At 35.3% G+C, this 23,203-nt stretch overlaps 1 protein-coding gene across 1 annotated transcript in view; it reads right to left on the bottom strand.

Moving 5' to 3' along the window:
• WDR17 (WD repeat domain 17) overlaps window positions 1-23,203 on the bottom strand; it is a 50,077-nt gene that overhangs the window by 1,527 nt on the left and 25,347 nt on the right. The window contains exons 12-29 of the mRNA XM_067297919.1: window positions 21,299-21,463; window positions 19,201-19,403; window positions 18,919-19,068; window positions 18,694-18,824; window positions 16,856-16,981; window positions 13,835-13,990; window positions 13,504-13,568; window positions 12,969-13,101; window positions 11,205-11,296; window positions 10,157-10,256; window positions 8,868-9,007; window positions 5,621-5,641; window positions 4,833-4,944; window positions 3,959-4,100; window positions 3,765-3,867; window positions 2,774-2,875; window positions 704-799; window positions 339-522 (exon numbers count right to left, since the gene is read on the bottom strand). Of these exons, the coding sequence (XP_067154020.1) occupies window positions 339-522; window positions 704-799; window positions 2,774-2,875; window positions 3,765-3,867; window positions 3,959-4,100; window positions 4,833-4,944; window positions 5,621-5,641; window positions 8,868-9,007; window positions 10,157-10,256; window positions 11,205-11,296; window positions 12,969-13,101; window positions 13,504-13,568; window positions 13,835-13,990; window positions 16,856-16,981; window positions 18,694-18,824; window positions 18,919-19,068; window positions 19,201-19,403; window positions 21,299-21,463 (2,221 nt within the window). The remainder of the gene's footprint in view (window positions 1-338; window positions 523-703; window positions 800-2,773; window positions 2,876-3,764; window positions 3,868-3,958; window positions 4,101-4,832; window positions 4,945-5,620; window positions 5,642-8,867; window positions 9,008-10,156; window positions 10,257-11,204; window positions 11,297-12,968; window positions 13,102-13,503; window positions 13,569-13,834; window positions 13,991-16,855; window positions 16,982-18,693; window positions 18,825-18,918; window positions 19,069-19,200; window positions 19,404-21,298; window positions 21,464-23,203) is intronic.

Genomic DNA, 23,203 nt, shown 5'->3' with positions numbered 1-23,203 from the left:
TACTAACAACCGAATAATGGCAGTATGTGACTGAAAAGAAAACATTTCCTGTTTTCATTTAAGCTGCGGTGAGGTAATAGGCAACGAGTTGTATGCGCTTTAAACAGACAGAACATTTGGTAGAAGAAATCCGTCCTTCCCATGGAAGTTAAACTTTTGGATTGGGCAATTGGAAAATTATTTGATTGGACAATTCTTTATATGGCCCTTCTTATATAGCAGATCTCTGCACTTGTCCTCCTCTGTTACTATAACAACAGGGAAGCCATGCTTCCTCGTAAACCTTAGATACTGATGGACAAATCTTAGATTTAAGGCAACCTTACATTGGGCCGTACCTGTATCCTCAATCCTGTCAAGCAAGAGGTATGATTGTCTGAATGACTAGGAAGATTTGATCCAGTGACACAGTCTGGCCCAACCATTCCTTTCAGAGGCTCTTCTTGTATTCGTGATGCCAATATTGAATACGCTGTTCTCTGTGATTCAGATGGCGGCGTGCCTGGCAATTCATCAGTAGGCCTGTGAACAAGAGACACTTCATTTTGAACTATACATTTTAATTTGCATTAGAAATTAGACGCACAGAGACCCAATTTTTTACATTCATATTCAGATTTTATAAAAGAAATAAATATTGTATTGACAACTAGAACATTTAAATGCTAATAATCTCACTCATAATTTTATATTTTGCACTTACTTGGCTAATTGAGTACAAGCTCTCCATGCATCTAACTCCTCAGAGAGCTGTTCAATTTTCAAAGGTACAGATACTTCCCGTCTTTTTAAAAGCTGGCTGAAAAGGAGTGAAAATAATTAAAGTCCAAACTAATTCTAACCACAAATATTTTCTTAAAAGAAAAACAGACAATAGTAATATAAAACTACTTTTGATTGAATATGAATATAAGTTTAACATCTGATCCTTCTTGGTAAATACTAATATTAAACTGTGGAAATATTACATTTTGAGATCTAAAAGTACACCTTTTTATTTAAGCTTGTCTTTATCTCTATTTTTTTTTCTTTGAGGCCTATCTATTTTTTAATGCTGTATATGTTTTTATTTCTTAATAATGACAATTTTAGTAAAATTAAGAACCCAATCTTTTTATATATAACTGATATGGAGAAAAAGGCAGTGAGTGACATGGTTCAGTACATGCTCTGGGACAGTCTTGTTTCATCCGATTACTTGTGGAAAACAGAATTTCAAAAAGGTTGCAATAGATATATTTTCTATTGATCAAAGTATTATACAAGGGACAGATTTAACTTGACCTAATTCAACAAACTTCTGTTTCAGTCAGGATGCCTTTAAGAAAGTGTCCAAGTTAAGCATGTAAGTGTCCAGTTTAAGCTGGCTGCAATCTAAAAAAACCCCTATGAAACCTGAAAATAGTGGAAGTCTGAGAAAAAATTTAGAGCAGTATTGTTCTACAGATGTCTAAATCTCAGGAAAACTTAAAGTTTGACAGCCAAATTATCACAAACTGAATCTGAAAGATTTCTTGTTACCAGTTTCCAAATCAGAATAGTCCTTCTGTAACAGCATATATATTTTATCTCATTATTTTCCATATGTAAGCCTACTGGTTCAGAAAAGAAAGAAAAACAGTCCGCTTTCCCCTTCCCTATTCCCTCCCCAAGCTTCAGGGAAGAGGGTGGCTAAGAGGAAAGGAGTGCTGTGTTGACATCTGATGGAGAGAAGTTGAAGAAAAGGGGCAAACACAGACCTAAAGCATATTAAGTTTACTTATGTTGTTTTGTTATCCTTGGGAGGCCATTCTCTTTAAATACCAGGAGCTGTAGGAAAGCTTACAATTCTAAAAAGGTGCTAAATGACTGGGTATAACATACATGCAGCATTTATTCTTGCTGAAGAGCTAAATTAGCAGAAGTTGTTAGCAAAGCTGCAAGTGTTCAGTTAGGACAGCTAGTGGAGCTGTAAGAGCTGGAGCAATGCCAAAGCAGCTTGCATCATGAAATCAGTGACATCTTGGACCTGGCTTTGTCACCCTGCGGGATAGGTGACAAAACCATGAAATTTGACAATCCCAACTTGTGAGGGAGAGGTTACTGCAAGAGATGGGAATCAGTCAGCTGGACAGCAGCGACCTTACCAAATCAGAGAGGAAAACTAAGTAATTGTGGTTATACTTTGAGAAGGAATAGTAAGCTATTGTCTGTAAACCTATTTATATTTTATTGTCTTAATCTTTCTCCTTTAAAGAAGATGCTGTTTAATAAACTGACTAATGCCAACTGATTCAGGCCTACAAATAGGGAATATTAGCTCACTAAGCACCAGAAGGTCAAGCCAAGTTTCTTGGTGGGATTCAAGCGAGCACTCAGTCACAACTCCTTAAATTGAGCCATGTCGTTGTCACTACTGAGTAAGTCTTGGCAAATGGGTTACACATAGATAAAAAAATGAAAACTACAACTCTGAACATGCAATCATGCATTGAGGAAAGGCTGAATACTCATCTACTTTAAAAAATTTGCTTTTCTACAAGATAGAGTTTGACTGAAATACCAGTTTTGCAACTTGCTGCACTACAGCAGAGTCTTCTACTTGTATGACGCACGAAGAAAGTAAAGAAAGCTGTACATACTGACATGGGTACACCCTTGTACACCCTTACAACTTTATAACAGAACTGGAACCTCAGATTTACAAATTTTGGGAGTGGAGATTATGTATGACATACACCATAATAGGGACTGAGATTTCTAAGTGTTACTAAAAACACAATAATTATATTACCTTGTGTATTCATAAAGTGCAGGCACAATGCTGTTGTACTGTCTTCTGATAGCAAGCAAAGCACCAACATAACCACACAAAATCAGTAACTCATTCCGAAATCTATAAATGGTAAAGCATTAATCATGAACAATAAGAATTTCAAGTATTTATAAAAACCTTAAACAAACTAATATTCTAATATATAATTTTAAATAATAGTTTACCTGCACATCTTTTGTGGGGAATATACGTTGGCTGATTATGCTTACTTTCTGTGTGATATAATTGTAAAGACAGACTTCACCTGCTTTATGTTGACCTCAATTATTAAGTTTTATTTTAAATAGCAGGCACAAAGCATGGCTTTTGAGCACATAGACAACCACGTAAAATTACAAAAAAAAGGCACTCAGACCTTTTAATGTGATAAAACTTTAAATGTAAATGTAATTGTCCCACATGTTAATATGGTCTTCAGTTTCTTCAATTTCCCCAAAGGCCATATGAGCTAAGCTTTTTGCTCCTTTAAATTCTTCACATACACATCTGAACAGCCACAAGCATAGGCTGACTGCCTGTCCTACAGGTAAGATATAGCAATCCAACTATTTTAGAGTTAATTCTGAGAGCAACAGCTCTAATTTCCTTAACACTTTGACATAAAAACCTATATTATGTGTGGCACCACTGCTCTTTTTCTTCAGGCAACTGAAACCAGAGCTGATCAAAGTGAGCTTCTTCAAATAGGAAGAAAATGTCTTCACCCATTGTAAATACCACACAGAGAAAGAAGTAATAAAGATTTTTTTTCTTCTTACTAAATTTTGAACATGTAGGAAAATTAGACATTCTGTTCTCCAGACTGGGAGTTAGCCTGCTTGCTGCAATTTGTTTGTAGCCCTCTTTTAGTCAAAAGAGGTGCTATTAACAACGAGCACCTGCATTTTTCGATTCCAGAACTTTCTTTTGATGAAACTCCCACTTTTATATATACGGAAAAAATACTCACTCACTACATTTATGCAACACTAATCGTTCGGTGCGTATGTAACTTAGAAGATCGAGATAGGGACAGACTGAATCTAAAGTCCAATCTGAGCCACGAAGTTGTTCTGTTGAGAAATATAAACAAAATAAATATCTGAAGAGGAAAGCTATACAGATGACTTATGCTTAGATAAGTTTCTTCATCCAGGTACCTACCTTTAACATACTGTATGCCAATAGGGAGAGCCTTTTCTGGTTCTGTACTTAACAGATAGTACTTTATAGTTTCAAATACATCTCCGTCTGCTTGAATTGTCTCTGCCAGTTGCATACATTCTTCTACATCAGGAAGATTACACTAGAAAACAAAGATTTTGCTAAAGAAACATGTAATTGTTTGAACATTATAATAAGATGCACAGAACTACTAAATTTTGCATGTAGCATAATAAGATCAAACTCTCTCTGAAAGAAGACTCATTGTATGAAGGAAATACGTGCATGCAATCTGCATTAAGAAAGTCACCTAGACCAGAGAACAACACTGGAGGAGGAGTTTCAGCAACTAAAATATAACTAATGTCCATTTCCATTGCTAATGCTTTTGTGAACTTGTTACTCTGTTTAACACCTGTGCAGTTGGGGTCAAACATTAAGGACGTTAGCAGATCAGACTCTTCCACTGCTGAGGAGGGGATTTAAGCAGATCATAGACCTAAGATGTACAATAACTCACAATGGTACAGAAAGCTGATCATTATTAGGCTGCACTCAGTGACACGACGGTTTTAAATCCCACTGACAGGGAATTCTGAAAATCATAAGCTACTTCTGGAAGTAGCCTGTGCCATGGGAATACTGCACACACAGTAGAATTAAATAATTAATGTTCCTAATGTGCAATACTGAAAATAAAGTCTATGAAGCCTGAACAAAAAAGAGCAGAAAAGGATATTAAACGTATAATGTATAAGATTATTAGGGACAAATTCATCCTATAAATGTATTTGTCCTTAAGTACTCTGAAACTAAGAAACAAATCAATATATAATCTCTTGCTAGCATTGAGGTAAATTCTTTTTCATTGTACCTTTTCATGTAGGTCATTTATTTCTGCTGTGCATCCAGGATAAAAAGCACATAGTTTTACTAATTGCAGTTTATTATCAGGAATCATCATCATAAGATCAGCTGCTAAATCCCTGTGTGAACAGAAGACGACATTTTATAATTACTCTTGATGGTTTGTAATAGGAGGAAACACTTTTCTTTTTTACACTCCTTCTCTAAAGAGGAGTTTACTGAACAAACACTATTTTCAGGGAAGAGCAGAAGCACAGACTCTGAGACTATATTTTTGGTGCATAAAATGAGGCTTAAGATTTCAATCAAAAGCTCACTGAGGCCTAATGAGGGATGTTCTACTTCTCCCTTATCTCCACTTTCCTTCCTACATCTCTTTTCCCACTTTCAAAGGCATGATCCTCTCTCTTATGCCATATCTCCCTCTGATGCTCATATGATCACAGGGTAAGAAGATTCAGCTGCAAAAAATCTGCAAAACACTATTATCTCTTTTGGGAAGGCTTTAGTTTTCTGTTGCTCTAATGAGTCGAATTAAACAGCTGTTGAATACTTCAAGTTTCCAAACCACCTCAATGTGTGTTGCAGGAATATGTGAACAGGGATGGGAAGGGAGAGTAGAATCTCTCTGATTTGAAAACTGTCAGTTTTTGAAGTAAGTCATTGCCCAATATTTGCAACTGCTTGCTATCCCACTTTCAAGCACTGACCAAGATTAAAGACACTTAGTTTAAGTTTTATTAGCTAAGTTGCATGCTTTTCAAATCTCTTATCTCTTAGAAATAAGCAAAATACCTGTATCCAACTGATGGAAAGCTAAAAGGAAGACATCAAAACAGCAATGAACAAAACTTTGTTCTGTAATTTTACTTTACAAAGAAAAAAAATCCAGCAGACAATAACTAAACTACAACAGCAAACAAAGCAAGTGCAGGGTCCTACAAAGGCAAGTGCAGGGTCCTACAAAGGCAAGTGCAGGGTCCTGCACCTGGGGAGGAATAACCCCATGCACCAGTACAGGTTGGGGGTTGACCTGCTGGAAAGCAGCTCTGCCGAGAAGGACCTGGGAGTGCTGGTGGACACCAAGTTAAGCATGAGGCAGCAATGTGCCCTTGTGGCCAAGAAGGCCAATGGTATCCTGGGGTGCATCAGGAAGAGTGTTGCCAGCAGGTCGAGGGAGGTGATTCTCCCCCTCTACTCAGCCCTGCTGAGGCCACATCTGGAGTACTGCATCCAGTTCTGGGCTCCCCAGTACAAGAGGGATGTGGCACTACTGGAGCAAGTCCAGCGAAGGGCCACAAAGATGATTAGGGGACTGGAGCATCTCTCTTATGAGGAAAGGCTGAGAGAGCTGGGCCTGTTTAGCTTGGAGAAGAGAAGGCTGAGAGGAGATCTTATCAACGTGTACAAGTATCTGAAGGGAGGGTGTTGAGAGGATGGGACCAGACTCTTTTCAGTGGTGCCCACTGACAGGACGCGAGGCAACGGGCACAAACTGAAACACAGACAATTCCATCTGAACATGAGGAAAAACTTTTTCACTGTGAGGGTGACAGAGCACTGGAACAGGTTGCCCAGAGAGGTTGTGGAGTCTCCTTCTCTGGAGATATTCAAAACGCGCCTGGACGCGATCCTGTGCAATGTGCTCTAGGTGACCTTGCTTGAGCAGGGGGGGTTGGACTAGATGATCTCCAGAGGTCCCTTCCAACCTCAGCGATTCTGTGATTCTGTGATTCTGTGAAACCTATGAGTTGGGTTACCTGGCTTTGTGTAACAACAACAACAAAATCATTCCATTGCCATTTGAAAACCTAAACAAACAAATGCCAAAAGGTCTTCAGAAAATCTGCTATGTCATTAATATGCAATATGCACTTTTCCAAGGTACTGAAAGGCCCTATACAATATAGTGTATTTCACAAGATCTTAAGCTATTTTCAAGATTGGTTACATGTGCTGACCTACAGAGGTGATTAAAATTTTTTAAGTGATTAGAAATTGCTCAGCTGAAAACTGAAATCAGATGTTTACTAAAAAAATCCAAATAAACCTTCATATAAAGGCCCTGGAATGTTTTTTAAGAATCAAAACTGAAAATGTTGCCAGTAAAAAAACAAAATAATCAGGTGACTGAGTCTGGACGTGCCAAATTCAGTATTTCAAGTAATTACCACCAATAAATAAATAAATAAATAAATAAAATTACCACTAGTCTTGTTAACAGCAGAAGGAAGTTCCTTTTAGTGGTATTTAGGTGCTAAGCACAAATAAAATGAAGACGGTGGTCTTAAAGATTCACAGGTTTTCCTATGGTGGTAGATTTGAAAGGCTGGGGAAGGGCATGTGTATTTGGTTGTGACTTTTTTTGTTTGTATTTCATTTTTTAGAACACTTCTAACAAAACATTCCACCAATAACTGATTTCATCGTCAACCAACCAAGGACCTTTCAGTATTCTGTGAGGTCTCTACAACAAATGTTTCCAGTTGGTGGATATTGCTAAGCATAAAAATCAGTACATAAAAAAGGAGCCCTTCAAATATCAGAGGTCCTTGAACTCTGACTTCCCCATACATGATTTTATGCACGCTAAGGACCAAAGTATACTATACTATGCTGTCAGTATCTCTTTATTGAAAAACAGAAGGAGATTCAGGAATCTCTGATCTTTTCCATTTAATTTAAAAATATGCTGTAATGACTGCAAATCAGAATGCAGGATTGCAGGGTGTAGCTGTAATAGGTGGTCTGTATAGACTATGAAACCTGATGACAAAGCCAGATGTATGTTTGGGCAATATGCAGCACACAAGCTTAAAATTATATCAGGTGTACCCAGGTAGACTTCAGCGTGAACATAACCTAAGTTTGCAGAAGTTTTATGTACATATTTACATATAAATGCTGTATTATTAATAAGCATTTGTTACAGTGCCGAGATCAGAAGAAGTTTTACTTATAGATATGGTAAAAATACCTCCACTGCTTCCTATCAGAGGTTCCTCACAATGATGGCAGGGAAACTAGAGAAAGAGCTTCAGAGACTAGAACTTTAACAGCTGAATGTGGAGGTGCCGGAACAACCCTGTTACAATCATTGCAGTTTGCACATGCTATATCCTTGTAAAGCAAAAGCAGTAAGTCAACCATTTCTTGTTACACCTTTTCCTGCAATACTTCATTGTCTAACTTAGGCTAAAGGCTCTGTAGACAGGAGTTCTACTATGTTTCTCTCAGGCTACTTCTAGATGCTTGGGCAAATACCAACTTTAGTGGCAAAACTGAGGCTTGATTGCAATATCTGTTTAAGCACTGCTGTCTATTGAATGTTAATTCTGAAAGCACCTGGACAGCTGATGAACATATCTTAGTATGATTTTCTGCTTTTCAATGCTAGACAAAAATAGACCAGAATTGTATTCTTCAAAGTAAAACCATCACAAGGAAGACAAGAAAATTTAGCAGAGATGTGAAGTTTCCCCTAAATGGAATAGAGAAATGGCCTACTCCTGCAGAGTTAAACAGTAAACCTGTATCATCCTTAAATTTTTCATTTCTCCTGTATTCCCAATACTAATATAAAAGAATTCCTTGGCTTCTTACGTGTTTACATTTTCAAGTACTTAAAATCACTCCATAGATCCTACTTAAGCTTCTGTTCCTTCTGACTTTATAATTCAGTTCTAGCCTTGCTTTGTCTGAAAATGTCTGTCCATTTTCACTCAGTACAGACTACTAGCTACTATGCTTGTTATTGCCCAAGCATACTACCTGGTTGTTTCAGCAGGCTTCACATGACAGGCCTCTGTAAGACAATGAGTCTTCACTCATTTACAATACATATGTCATGCATTTTGAGATTAAAGTATAATATTTGTGTTCTCTGTGCATCATTGGTCTAATCCTGCAAATCTTATTCAAGCAGAAATCTACCTGCCCATAGTGATTTGGTCTACATAAGAGTTTTCAGAATGAGGAACAACTTTATTTTTTTGTCGGGGGGGGGGGAGGGAAAGTCTTCTTTGGAGTAAGAAATTCTTACCATGTTGTTACTGTCATACATTTTCTTGCTAGCAATTCTAGTGCATAATGTGTTGCTTGCGCGGCACTTTCTCCTAAGACAGTACCCACACTGATTGCCAACTCCAGTTCATTTCCACGAATCAGGTTTGCCATGGCAAGCTTGCTCAATAAAAAAATTATATCATTAAGGGACACAAGCATTTTGGGGATTCACTGTGTTGACCATATTACATTCATTTATGAGACTGATTTTTACAGAAGGACACAATATGCATTAAAGAAACTCCTACATAAAATTTGGGCCTCTTGAATCAGTCAATATTTGTGTACCATATGTGAATCAGTTTTTAAATAACCAAATGGATTTCCTTTAGCTTAATCTTCCTTTATTCAACCAAAGAGATTAAACATCATACATAACAAGCATGATGCCAAGCCCTTTTAGTCCTGAGTAAAAACACAAGCATTCAGAGTACATATTTCCCATTTCTTTTGGAGAAAAAAACTCAAAAAACAGGGGTGAATCTCCTGTTCTTATCCTCTCTGGGAAACTGGAATTGCTGATTGGGATTGCAGAATATTAAATGTTAGAGACAATAAAAAATTTTGAAACACCTCCGTTTTGAAATAGAAGCATCAACTGATTACTGCTTTCTCTCGGAAGAGCCCATTAAGACGGAATCTTATTCATTTGGGGTGGGGGAGGGATAGAAGAGGAAGAACACACTGGGTCAGCAACAACAAAAGCCAGAGAGAATGAGGAAAAATAAAGATCTGTAAAGTTACAAACAAAAGGAAATTTAATTTAATGAAATATGTTTCTGTATTGTCAGCTCTATTTTGGTGGTGATTTTTCCCCTGTTTACTTAAATATTTAGATTGCAAACTCCTCAAGGTGGAGATTACATATTTTTAACATTTTAGCACAATGAAGTTCCAATTCTGAATGGATCTGTTGAACTACCATAACAATGCAAACAGAAAAAACAATACTTCTGTTTATTTGTATGTAAGGCATTTTCTGATATAACAAGATTCTATGTTCATTAAGATCCAATTAAATAATAACATATTTCTTTCTGCGAATAATGGTGGAATCTTTAATGACATCAGGGGAGTTTTGCCACTGATTTCAATTTTGTAAGTGTCAAACTCTCTCTATAAACATATACAAATCAAATACCAAGGGTAAGTAATACATTTTAGAATGAGGTAGTTACACTTTAGAAAACAGTTAACATTGGGGTATATAAAAAGCAAGCCTCTGTTGACCTTTCCATACAAACACAGTTAAAAAAAAAAAGTTACCTCTATGTTTTCAACAGCCAAATGGCAACATGCTGCAAGTACTGCACGGCCGTCCTGGAAATACCATTCTGCCAGTTCTTTACTGACCTTATGTAGGAGTCTGTAACAAAACATGAATCCTGCAAGATCACCTAAGGTTGGACTTGTTTGGCTCTTAATTTATATACAAGTCACCACATGTGCTTCTGCACCCTAAAATTTCTGTAAGATAATTGACTTACAGATAACAACATCACTAATGACATCAATGCAATCATTTTGAACTGCATCTACTACTTATGTCAGTGCATATTCCAGTCAGTTTTACACAACCCACAGCAATATGGAGATGTCTCTTCAGACTGACAGAAAAAAAAAAAATCAAATGTTTGAATACCCATTCTGTACCTGTGAACTCTGCATGAATATTCCTCTACTTGCTCAAAAACTGCACATGTAAATGAAGTATCTATATGCCCTTCAAGCTACTTGTGTTACTACACATCCAGTTGATAATGTGTTTTAGGGTTTTGAATATTGCTTTAACAAGGAGAAAGGCATGGTTTCTTTTGTGGGCACATACAATGAAAATTTGGCCATTAGTGTACATTCTTGGAATCTTCACTGATGAAAAATCATGAAGTCTTCTGGAGGAGGAGATGCATAAAACCAACTCAAAGATACTTGCTAAATCTAAATCTTATTCTACTTACCAAAAATTCTACTTTAATAAGCTACATATTTAAACATATTTAAGTAGATAGAAATATACCCTAAAGGCCAAACAAATAAAAAGAATATAAAGAAAGTAAAAAGAAATATATATATATATAACTGTAATACATACATATGAAGAATTTATAGAAGGAGGCTCTATGCAGGGGATTATTTAAAGTAGCATCAGTTAGTTAATAACTGGCTCTCTACCAACTAAGTATGAGAAAATGTAATATTCCCTTTTCAAATTCTACATTACTGGTGCCAAATTAAACCAATAAGATTTACTTCCCTTGATGACTTTATATACTGCAGTAAAATAAGTCTTTAAATATAAAGTAAAACAACTTACTCATTATAATCATCTGTATTGTTTCCATCAGAAGTTGAAGACCCAGTTGTTGTAGAGAGTGGTGATATTTGTATATTACCCTCACAAGCTGCCTAGAAGTGAATAAAAAGATGGATTAATTAATATGCCAATCAAAATAAATATGAAATGTGATTTTCCATTAAAAAAAAATCTGACCTCTGGAAAACAATCATTCTAAAGCAAGTATATAATAAAGGAAATGTTTAAACTAACAAACTTATTCACAGCAAAATTTTAGCCTAGTTTTACTCAGCCATACAAGAAATTTGACAGAGGCAAAAGACCTCTATCTTCCTGTCCTCCTTGCAGAGGATTTTCCCAGCTTTTGAATAAGTTTAAAATGGACAATGAAGGCTAAAACCTGGATTTTTACTCCCCTAGGAACACGTCGCTGTAATTGAAGGGTGAACTCCAAAACCACTCCTTAGTAGGCATATCAGATCTGAAAAGGTTTATATAGTAACATAAGCTGAACCTTTTCCATGTTTGGCAATAAATTATTTCTAACATTAAATGAGAAGAAATTAAACTGAAATTCTTTCACATGCTTTTGCTGGGTTTGTGCATCCAGGTGCAGCTGAGGTAACGACATTAAAACTCAAGGCTCAGTTAAAAGGGAAAGAAAGTCCTTGTGTTTTATTGCTTAGTATTATCTAATTAAACCTTTGAGACAAAGGCTATTCTATGAATTGTAATAAAAGCAATCCATGCAATGCCCCTCTTGCAAGAGATCTAAAGATCTTTCTAAAGCTTTAGGGTGCTTTGAGGTTCAAAACATAATAATTTGTTAAATTTAAGCATACTTCAAAGTTTTATCCTGTACACTATACAACCTCTCTTCAAAAGAAAAACAACATACATATGGACAATTTCCAATGGACAAGTTCACATTCATTATTCAAGTTCCCCCTCTGAGGCAACTGAACATTCTAGGATAGGTAGGCATTAGAAAATGTACCAGCAATGCATCTTGAAAGCTTTATTTAACACAAACTGTAGTAAATACATAGAAATTACTCACAAAGAATAAAGTAAGAGTGAGAAAAAGTGAAACAAATTATTAATCTTGAATATTTTATGTATTCTTTAACTTGTGTTTACATTTAGGGAGCAGAAGAGACATACAAGTATGCCAAAATATGTTTGAATACTAAGTATTTCCAGAACTGATCTAGTATTCACAGTGAGCTCACTAACAAAATGTGCTTATAAAGACCAGAGTATTTTAGAAAATAAAAAGCATTTAAAGTATGATTTTCTTAATCTGTTGTACTTTTTTTTGCATTCATTTATAAGCTTGATTTCCTATACTGATTACTACTGCAATTGAATGGTTTCCCACAAAGACTCTATAGAAAGTAGAATAACTAAGAGCTTGGTAGAAACATAAGAAAACATAACATAAGAAAAATCCTGCATGCCTCAAAAGTTGAGGGCAGTTCTGACTGCTAAAAAAGGTCAACCTTTTACCTCAAGTGTCGACCAGACACTATTATATCAGTTTTCATTATAGGTATTTGATTCCAGTTTAGAAGAATCAGGCTTAAAATATCTAAACACGAGATACCTTTTCATGATTTCTGAGTAAAAGTTGGCCAACAGAACATGCAAGTAAACAGAAGGTTTAATTATTCAGTCATTTTACAAAGGTGAACAGAGCTAGCCTTTTAAATATGCTTGTCCTCTTTAGACTTAGAAATGAATAACTAAATGCATCTCCCATACTCATCTATGTAATAATACCTGCACAACAAGTAGAGCCTCTTTAAGCTGGCCTCTCGAAGTAAAGAAAGAAACTAGTTTCTTCACATCTCCAACAGCTATACAGTATGGGATGACATCATCATTTTCTTCCTGAATTAACTGATCAGCTCTCCTAATTAAACAAAAAAATAAATAAACAAGAAAGATCTACAAATATAATTTATCACTAAACTTACCTCTCTGATACAGGTGTTAGATGAAGCTATATAAAGTTCACTGAAACCCATCTGCCTCTCTAGACCTCAGAAAACTTACAAGCTACTACAATATTGCACTAAAGAATATCCAGCTTAAAACTTGCAATTTACATTCAACCCTTTAACTTGCTTTCTGTACACAAAATCTTTGTTGAAATCCATAGCAGTTCCATCACAAAGTTTATTGAACAAAAAAGGTAACATCGCTAAAATGCTGTAATAGAAGACAAATGCAACTGATGTTATTAGTATTCATTTATTTGACTTTTTTTTTAATGGAAAAAAGTTACAATTCAACATCGTTTTTATCACCTTACCTTTGCATTAACTTCTTCCAATATTTCATCGATACACCAGGTGCAACTGAGAGAGCTTTGTCCCACTAGAAGAAAGGTACAATATATTTTGCCTGATTATTTTATTTTGAGAAACGGTTTTGCTTTTCATATTTTCATGTTTTGCCATTAAAAATATATTTGTCACGAGGCTAAATGAGTGATGAGCTATGCATTAAACTGCATATGTTAAAAATAATATTACTGGAGAAAACTCACTCTTTCTTATAATCAATTTTGTTGCTAACCAAGCACAGCCATTTTTATAAACTTTTATATTTTATTGTTTTTCAAGAGCGATCTGATATTTTACCTCTCCGAGCTCTACCATCAGTTCACAATATCTCTGAATTTGTCCTAATCTTAAATGTATTTCTGCAGCTTCTTTAAGCCTCTCCTCTTTGCTTGGTGCACCAATACCACCTCCAAACTTGGACATTTTTACTGTTGTCAGTTCTTGTGCTTTGGACTAATAAAAAGAAAAAAAAATACTTCTGTTAGTTTTCTGTGATGAAAACAAGTTTTCTGTGAAGAAAACAATTTTTGTTAAGACTCGAATTAAAAATCACATGTTACAACAGAATATAAAAAGCATCATTTAAGAAAGAAACTTCATTTGATAAAAGACTACAACTAATGAAGCAATTACAGTGAACTATTTATAATGTTAAAACAACTGTATTAGTGTTTGGTTGCCCATATGCATTCTTTTCACAATTATCTTCCTTTAATCTTTGTTATATATTTTCATTTCACTCTTAGACATTTTCTCGTATATAACGTTAATTCACCTAGATGTCCACCATAAAAATCTCTTGGTATTTCTGAAATTTCAATAAATATTTCTGAATACAAAATATACAGAATTGGAAATAGTAATTATTACCATTATAATGAAGTCTAAGTAAAGAAAGAATAAAGACAGTAAGCTTAACCTGTGTCCTTGCATCCTCGAGAACTATCACACCCCATTAACCACATGACCAATGAATGACTACTTATATTCCTAATCATTACAATTTTTATAACAACTGAAGACATAATAGCAAATTTATCCATTCTTCAGTCTGACAAGAGAATCGACTGAAATCAGATGCAACAGGATCACGTTTAATATAAATAAAGCAAAAATGAGCTCCACTTTGCATTTCAAGAATTCCTACTTTTTAGTTTAACTCTTTCTATCTTAAATGGATGTGTGACAGTGTTTGTCTATTAATAGCTTTACCATACCATACGTGGAGGATGGAGAATGAACTTTGGACATTCATTACCAAAATAAACTGCAACGTAGACCAATGTCAGTTGCTGAGAAAGACAAAGGATCTGGTTTTCTTAATCAAACTATGTTACTGTCCATTTGGTGATCTATCTTTTGTATCATTTCCATGTTAAAATTCCCAGTGAATTCTCTCTGGTTGCTAGAAACCAGAAAAAACACACTTGCTCTAGGTCTCTACTGGATCCTGAAATGTCTGGTTGTTGCAGTGCCATTATCCAGTTTCCTATGGAAGGAATAATATTAAAAGTCATATACAGGAAGTCCGCACTACCCTACCCCTACTTTCTCCTAAAGCTCTCAAGTAGAATTTTGAGTCAGCAAAAAGGGGACAAAAAGTCTTTTAATGAACGTGAACACTTAATCCAGATCCAGAGAATGAACGGCAATCACCCTAGTTACTCTAGGTTGCCTGAGTTATGAAATCATGTTATATAAAATATGTTATATGGATAACAGACTGCTTGCACTGCAGGAGTCAAGAACGAATTTCCAGGGCTAACTGGCTGAAACAAATGGGTTTTGTTTTTGTTTTTTGTTTTGCTTGCTTCATAGTATTAGCAGAGCAGCTGCAATTAATACAGTTAACATCACCAACAAAAATTTCCAACCCTTAAGAGTAATAAGGTATGTAGGTCACACTTAATAGGGTCTTGTGACTTACACAGAAGAGGTGGCCTACAGTAACAAATAACGGTGCCAGGGGTTTAGCCCAGGCAAAAAAAGGTTAAACATTTCCTGATCCATACCAATAGGTATCTTTCCTTTATTCCCAATCCATTTGTTAGGTTATGGGATTATTTAGTATCTCTGACCAGTCTGACAAGAATGTCTAGCCATACACACTGTACAAACTGTATATCTGGTTACATATTTATATACGCAGCTACAAATAAATTTGTAGCCTGGTACTTGAATTTCACCTTGGCATCTGAGTCATTTTTCAGATGCATATCTCTGTTAGTGAAGGTTTCTGCTTTTGCACTCCTCCTTCCAGAGAGCTGCGAAGCATACTTCTGCTGCCCCTCCTCCATTTTCAGGCCTGAATTCCTCTGTCCCTTTATCAGAACATAGCTACAAACTTTGTGTTTATAAAATCAAAGAATTTAACCTTACTGAATATAAGAGTACAGTACATATTACAAGGCAGGCAAACTGGCTTCATAGTGCAAACTGTAGTTATGCTTTCTTTTTAGTTTTCTTGTTTTCATTATTTTGAAAACTGCTTTTGTAGTTACCAACAATAACCTAACATTTTAACACTGAGTATGCATGAAGTCACATATGCTTAGCTAGAAGGTATTGTTCTAACAGACTAGTATTACACAGAGAACTTTTTTTTTTTTAAGTAATTCTAGCTTGATACACTCCATTTGGAGAACTGCCTCATAGACTTGTACTTTATATTTCTGTTAATGCTTGTGAACCTGTGAATAAAATGGAACACAGGACAAGGCAAAAATAATAGTGTTTATTTTTTCAAGGTATCTGATGTATTATTCATTCATATGACAATTATATGCTTGGTTACACATGTACAAACAAAACACTAAATAACATCCACAAGTAATAACAAGATGCAAAAAAAGGATTTAAGAAACAATCAGTTTCACCTCTCTAAACAACACTACTTATGGACATTTATTCAAATGTTATCTGTTGAAAGTGGATCTTGGGAAGGATTTTACAGGAAAAAAAAGCTGTAGATTTATAGATGTGATTTCAGAAGCAAAGGAAGAATTCCAAGGAATTATGAGAAAGTAGGACTGTTGTTTGTGGGAGAAAGAGTTTGCTTCATTTCTGGAAGCCTGAGTGTGGCAAGATAAAAGAAGTGAGAAAGCCTATATTCTGTAAGGCCTTAAAGGCTAAAACAAATCATGTCCCAAAGCAGTGCAACATGTGATCCAGTACAACTGCCAAGAGCAGTGCCAGTACCACCCTTAAATCTTCAGACATAAAATAAACTGTGACCCTTTTGTAAAACATTATATGTTATTTTTAAAGACTGAACAATAATAATTAATCATTCCCACGTAATGTGTATGCTTCACTTACCATTCTAAATCTAAGGAGATGTTTCATATGCATAATTCCTTTGCAGTAGTTTTGTGGAAGCAAACTATCATCCTGTCCTTTTATTATGGCAACTAAATCCCATAAATTTTTGCTGCCTCCTGGAGGCTGTAATTGTTAGGAAAAAAAAACAAAAACAGTTGCATTACAATAATGCTCAAGAGAAATGAAACCTGTGAAGACCTAGAAAAATATTTGTCAGTCAATTCTAAGAAATACAATTTCAGACCATCTCAACATTAGAAGCTTTACTATGAAGACATGAGTTAGTTCAAGATGCTACAACTCCTTCAGTCTTCTTGAAATCTGTGTAGATACAGCAACAATTCATGACTGTAAGTATTTGGTTATGCACAGACATAACTGAGGGCTCGCCTTTAGACCTTTACCTTTTGCTCCTAGGTGGATACAACCTCTGTGGTGGTTACTACAGGCATGAAACAACATTCAGCTGCTGGGCTGCAAGAGCTGCCTAAATAGTTGTTTTTTGTCCTCTGCAATGCAAAAAGGTGGGCCAGATAGAAAACAACTGTAAGGTTTGACTGCCAGAGTAGCAAAGTTTTTTGGAATTTTTAAGCATTTTAACTGGTCTAATTCTTGAATCCTTCCCTCTCTAGCTCCAGAACCCTAGGTTACCATCCAACCAATTCTAGAGAGAATGACTAATTAAAAAGTAAGAAAAATTATAAAGCATTTGATCTAATAGAGCTTTTTAAAGACTAGCAGGATTACAAGTATAGAAGACTAATTATTTCTGAGCTGAAAAAGAAGAAGATCCTACTGGGGAAAAGCTATTACCTCTTTTTTCAGTGCCTGAAAGCTTTTACTCTACTGTACTCCTAGCAGCTTAAGCATAGCACTTTAGTCACTTGACTCAAGAAGTGCTGAACATAGCTCACCAAAAGAGTTTCGATTCTTGCAATATTCTAGTATTCTTACATTAGTTTTAATCTAGAATCAACATGGGACTTAAAAATGTACAACTTTTGTAAAATAAGGAATTCCATAAAAATGTATTTTTAATAAAACAGGATATTTCAGCATTTGTAATTGAAGAAGAGGTTTCTAAATCAAAACCTTTAATTTAGCTAGGAAGAATAAAAGAGTATTTTGGAATGAGTTAGGTCTTTGCTGATCAGTGTATTCACTTAAATCACAACAGTGCCTGACACAAACTGTAACTCTGGGTCATCTTTGTTCTTGGTCTCCCCCCAGTTCAGCTCTCATTTAGCTGAGCCCTCACAGGAACCCAGTAGTTTATAATTTTAATTCAGTTACAGGCAGAGAATGGAATGATTTATAAGAAATGTTACAGTGCAATGGAGCAGTGTCAACAGATGAGTACTGAAGCACGGGCAACCCTGACCGACAGCTCCCAGAAGGCAATGCAGCAATGCTGGCAGACACAGACGCTCGGGCGGTTCAAACTTAATCCAGAATGAAGGTTTCCTTTTGATGGATTAAAACTAAATATTCCAGTGTAGTTTGATAAAACAAATCTGTTCATTTTCTCCAGTAGAAAATTCTTATCAAATCAAAACTTTTCCTATGGAAAAGTAAAATATCCCACCTATTTCCCCTTGTGAAAATTTGGTGTTCACAACTGACAAACAATTCAGTTATGGACATTTTCACATGTGAAATTGTTAAGGGAGAGAATCGATTTTTGCATATTTTCTGAGCCGCCTTTAAGAGAAATAGTAAAGCAAAAGAGAGAGTAATAGTGAAGAAGCAAGGAAGAAATTTTTGTTTTGGAGACTGTCTTAAGAAAACAAAGAAAGGCACACTGGCAACATCCTTTAAGATCATAGAATACTTACTGAAAAACATTCTGAAAACCACCTTAGTTTTTTTCCTCGAGGATTTCCTGACAATTTTTCCACCTCTTGTTTAATATCCCTAGAAACTTTACCACATAGCAAAGGAGGAGCATCAGATTCCACAGCGCGATCTAATAAACAAAAAGTTTTATATATAAAAATAATTTTAAAATGGTACAGTAACAGACAGAAAATTGAAACAACAGTATGTGCAATTTAACTTACCTGTATTACCAATAATCTCATCCCAACATCTATCTGCTAAGATATTTATTTGTAGAGGGTTTATAAGAGGTGTCAATGACCAGAGTCTCACAGTAGAGTCCCGAGAGCAAGATGCCATAGTAAACGGACGACTAGGATGACATGTTAATCCTAGTAGAGAGAGCATTTAAAAATGTATTCAAGTTTAGCTAATCACCTAATGACTACTTTAAGCATTTAAAATATTAAAAAATGCAATTTAATAGCACAGAAATAAAATATTAATATTTAAAATACTATTACCATATACATCTGCACCATGATCATAAACTGTGTCCAAACATGTTCCATCTCTTGTGTCCCAGACTCGAATAGTATAGTCCCAACTGCCTGATATTAGTAGGTAAGGAATTTCAGGATTCCACATCAGTCCCCGAACTGGAGCTGTATGTCCACTAAGAACATTTATGCAGGCATCCTGTGTATAATCCCATATTCGAACAGTACTGAAATAGGACACAAAAGACCCACATCCATCAAATAATCTACTGAAATATGATTATATCTTTACTTCAGCAACATTCTAAACTTCAAATTTATCAGAATATTTATTTGTAATCTGTTTATAAAGGTTATAATAAAAGAAGTTGGAGCCTATGCCATTTATGTTTCAGGTAGGGTAAAAAAGTACACCACAGTCAGTTCATAAGAGTAAGAAACTAATCCATTCCCAAACAAGTCTTGCAGAATCCCACATGCACCATTATCTGACATGTCAGTGAGGGAAAACAAGCTTGACCATACACATGGATGCTTAATAAATTTGGCTGTTAGGACTCTTAAGGAGAAAAATAAAACAAAAACAAAGGAAAATGTGACATCTGTCTTTCCTACGGCTTTAATAGCGCTCTCCTTTGAGCATAGTATTTGTCACACAGCACAAGTAGATGCCACACTATCTTCTTAAAACTGCGAAACTCCTACCACAACTATACAAGTAATGAAGAAGAATTCATGTCACCTTTTTTCACTATTTTTTTTGTTCTCTATTAATCAAGTAAGTTTCTGACACTTCATTTTATTTTCAGTAGCTGGTATTACTGGGTGCAGATAACTGAGCAGACTACAGAATTAGGAGGTAAAAAAAAGTTCAGCTCCTTGAAAAGATTATTATAATTCAGGTTAAACTCTAATACATTATCAAAGCTCACTCATGGCAGCAAAAGACACGTATGGCCAACTTATTGCTGTTTCACCAACCCTGCAAAAAGGTCATCTGTGATGCAAGGTCCATCAAAGTAAAATCCACAAGTTAGAAGGCCGGTCTGTATACTTACGTGCATATTGTTTTATGTGTGACCCTCACATACTACTTTTTTGTCCTGCATAAGCCTAGGTGTTGAACAGGTCATTTGAAATAGTTCTGTGAGTTGGACTATGAACTGGAGTGTTACAAAGTAAATTAAACCCAAAAGACTGCTTGCTTTCTGTGCAACCCAGGACTAAGTTATTCAATGCTTCCCTTCCCTTCAAGTAAAAGTGAACGTATTCTGGAAATGATTCTGTAATCAGAACTTATTACATAGCCATTACTGATATAAAATCAGAATATCTCATAATCAAACTGTATCACAGAATTTTGGACTCATTACTTCTTGTTCATGTGAAACAGAGGATTTACAACTAAAATATCAACAAGTTGGGCTCTCAAAGTAGAGTTGGTTTCTTTAATAAATCATCACACTATGAACTGAAAAGACTTGGCTGGAAATCTGCAAACATAGTCCTCTAATGAATGGTATTGGGGAAAGCAATAGGAGCCAATTCTCCAAACCTGTGATCCTTCACAGAAATGTTTTGTATACTGTGCAGGGAAGTGGCTTGTAATCACAGCAAAATCTCTTTCCTCCTGCTTACCATAGACTGAGGCTCTGTCCCTCAAAAACTGTCAAAAATGACACTAGAGAGGCACCTGGAACCATTTAAAATCTCCACAGAATCTACTGGGTCGCACTTTTGAAAGACATTCAACAAGACTTCAACTCTTGCAACACATCTTTAGACGTAAAGTCAATATGTAGTATCATCCTTGTATCATTCCCAGGAATAACAGGTAGCAGTCACTTACTCCACTCTTGGGAAAGCATTTGAAAAGTTACATTGATATAGCAGTTGTGCCAAATTTAGATAAATATCCTGCTGCCCAAACACAGTGTTAAGCTAACAGCAAAGCTCCAGCCTGACTCTGTACAAGGCAAAGATTTCAACTGTTATATTATTCATGGACATAATAACAGCAGAGCTTTTGAAAGTGCCAGCACTAGTACAACTAAAGATTTCAAGTTTCTCTAATAGTCCAGTTTGAGGCCTGAAGTTTTTCTAATACTTCAGGAATACACACCCATCATCAGAGCCACTGCAGAGGATTCCTTCTCTCAGAGGAGACCACCGTACATGAAACACCTTTGCAGTATGCCCCGTAAAAACTTTCAGCGGCTGATCAGAGCTTGTTGCTAAGTAATAAACACGAACATTTTTATCCTCACAACCGGTAGCTATCATATCCCTGCAAAATAAAAATAGTAAAATGATTAGTCACTGGGATCATCAAAAACGCTTAGGTTTCAACTCTAGATACATAAGTGAGATGCATATCTTGCAATTTATTAAAAAATTAGCTTATTTTTGCTTCCCCTTTGTCTCTTTATGATGTAATGATTGATAACACAAGTAAATAACCTAGATCAGAAAAAACTGATAAAAGTCCATTATGTGCAATGGGGAATAATATTTGCACTGCAATCTGATCAAGCATTTCTATATACAGTGCACTCAGCACACAATTACTAGTAGAGTGATTAATGTATAATTCTTTTCAACAAAAAGTTCTCATGTTGTAGCAATTATCTGCAAAATTAACATCTATTACAATGTATTTAGTTCCCTGCTATCTTCAGTTTAGCAGTCATTAAAAGCAAGCTGATCTAAATCCCCCTTCCTGGTGGTGAAAGTCTGCCTTTTCCTATCACTCTAATGTCCAGTATCTGAGAGTCAGCTTTTGGATACCAGATTCCCCTGCTATTCTTCCTCCTTGGCACAAACTCAGGTTAAAATCTTGGTGCGAAAACTGATATTAAAAAAATCCACAAACATTTTTTGAAGTTTATACTTCTGTTAAACCCAGAAGGTCAGATGGATATTATATCTGCTGTTAATATTATGCTATCATTGTTGCAGAGTATTAGAAAAAATACATTCCTATTATTAAAATATATGCTGAAATTTCAGTCCGTTCCTTTACCTTTTAGAAGAAAGTAACAGTTTAACTCATTTTCCCACAGAATATATTGTCAATTAACTATATACATTACACTTCACACTGTTTAGTATAAGTATTTAAAAGTGTGTTCTTGTGGTCACACTTGAACATATACTAAATTAATTGTTCCATATACTTTTTTAATCCTTCACATAATAGCAAGTCTGTGATGATATTTGCATTTGTTTTTATACACAATTTCTTTATTGCGCATCACGCATTTTATAATTTATTGAAATACAGATAGAAAAAATACAATGGAGAAGGAAATTAACGCCCCAGACTAGAAGTATATACTTAACACACAGGTTTCCACAATTCACTTCTGCATGTAAAGTCAGGTAGAGTGAAACAGAAGTGCATTAATGAGGAGGGCCAGCCCCTTAAAGATTTAAAATAGCCAGTTTCTTTCACTTCTCTGTTGAACCTTCTTAGACACTACCAGAAACAAATATAAGGAACCTCACCAAGAACCAAGTTAATAATTCTGAAAATTCAGGGGACAGACAAGAAGAGGGAAGCCTTACTATTTTCTTGTCAGAAATATTTGACAAATCACAAGTATTAGAATTGGGTCAATAATTATTTAAATAATTTTTCATAATCTTTTTTTGATAGATTCTATTTCTCATATAATGTTTTTAAACCATATTACTCAAGAAGAATGCTGCAATGTATTGTTCTTTTACTCTTCTTATAATCAATTTATAACATTATGCAACTTACAACCATTTAATTTTTTTTTGTAATTGTTCCTTCAAGTCCCTTCATGAGTAGATATATGTTGGGTTCCTTCTGATGACATCAAATGTGGAATGTACTTAACCCTTTTATTTTACAGAATTGCAATGCTACTAGCTAGACATAAGTTTGCTTACTCCAACTTGTGCGTATTTATCACTATCAAAGTAACATAGAAAATGTAACATTTTTATTTATCAGAATTGGAAAGTAAGCAAGAATTAGACATGTATAATATAATGTAAT

This window comes from Apteryx mantelli, chromosome 5 (assembly GCF_036417845.1).
Source record: "Apteryx mantelli isolate bAptMan1 chromosome 5, bAptMan1.hap1, whole genome shotgun sequence".
NCBI lineage: Eukaryota > Metazoa > Chordata > Aves > Apterygiformes > Apterygidae > Apteryx > Apteryx mantelli.
Note: the sequence above shows the minus strand (reverse complement) of the source record. Positions and strands in the feature narration are given on the sequence as shown.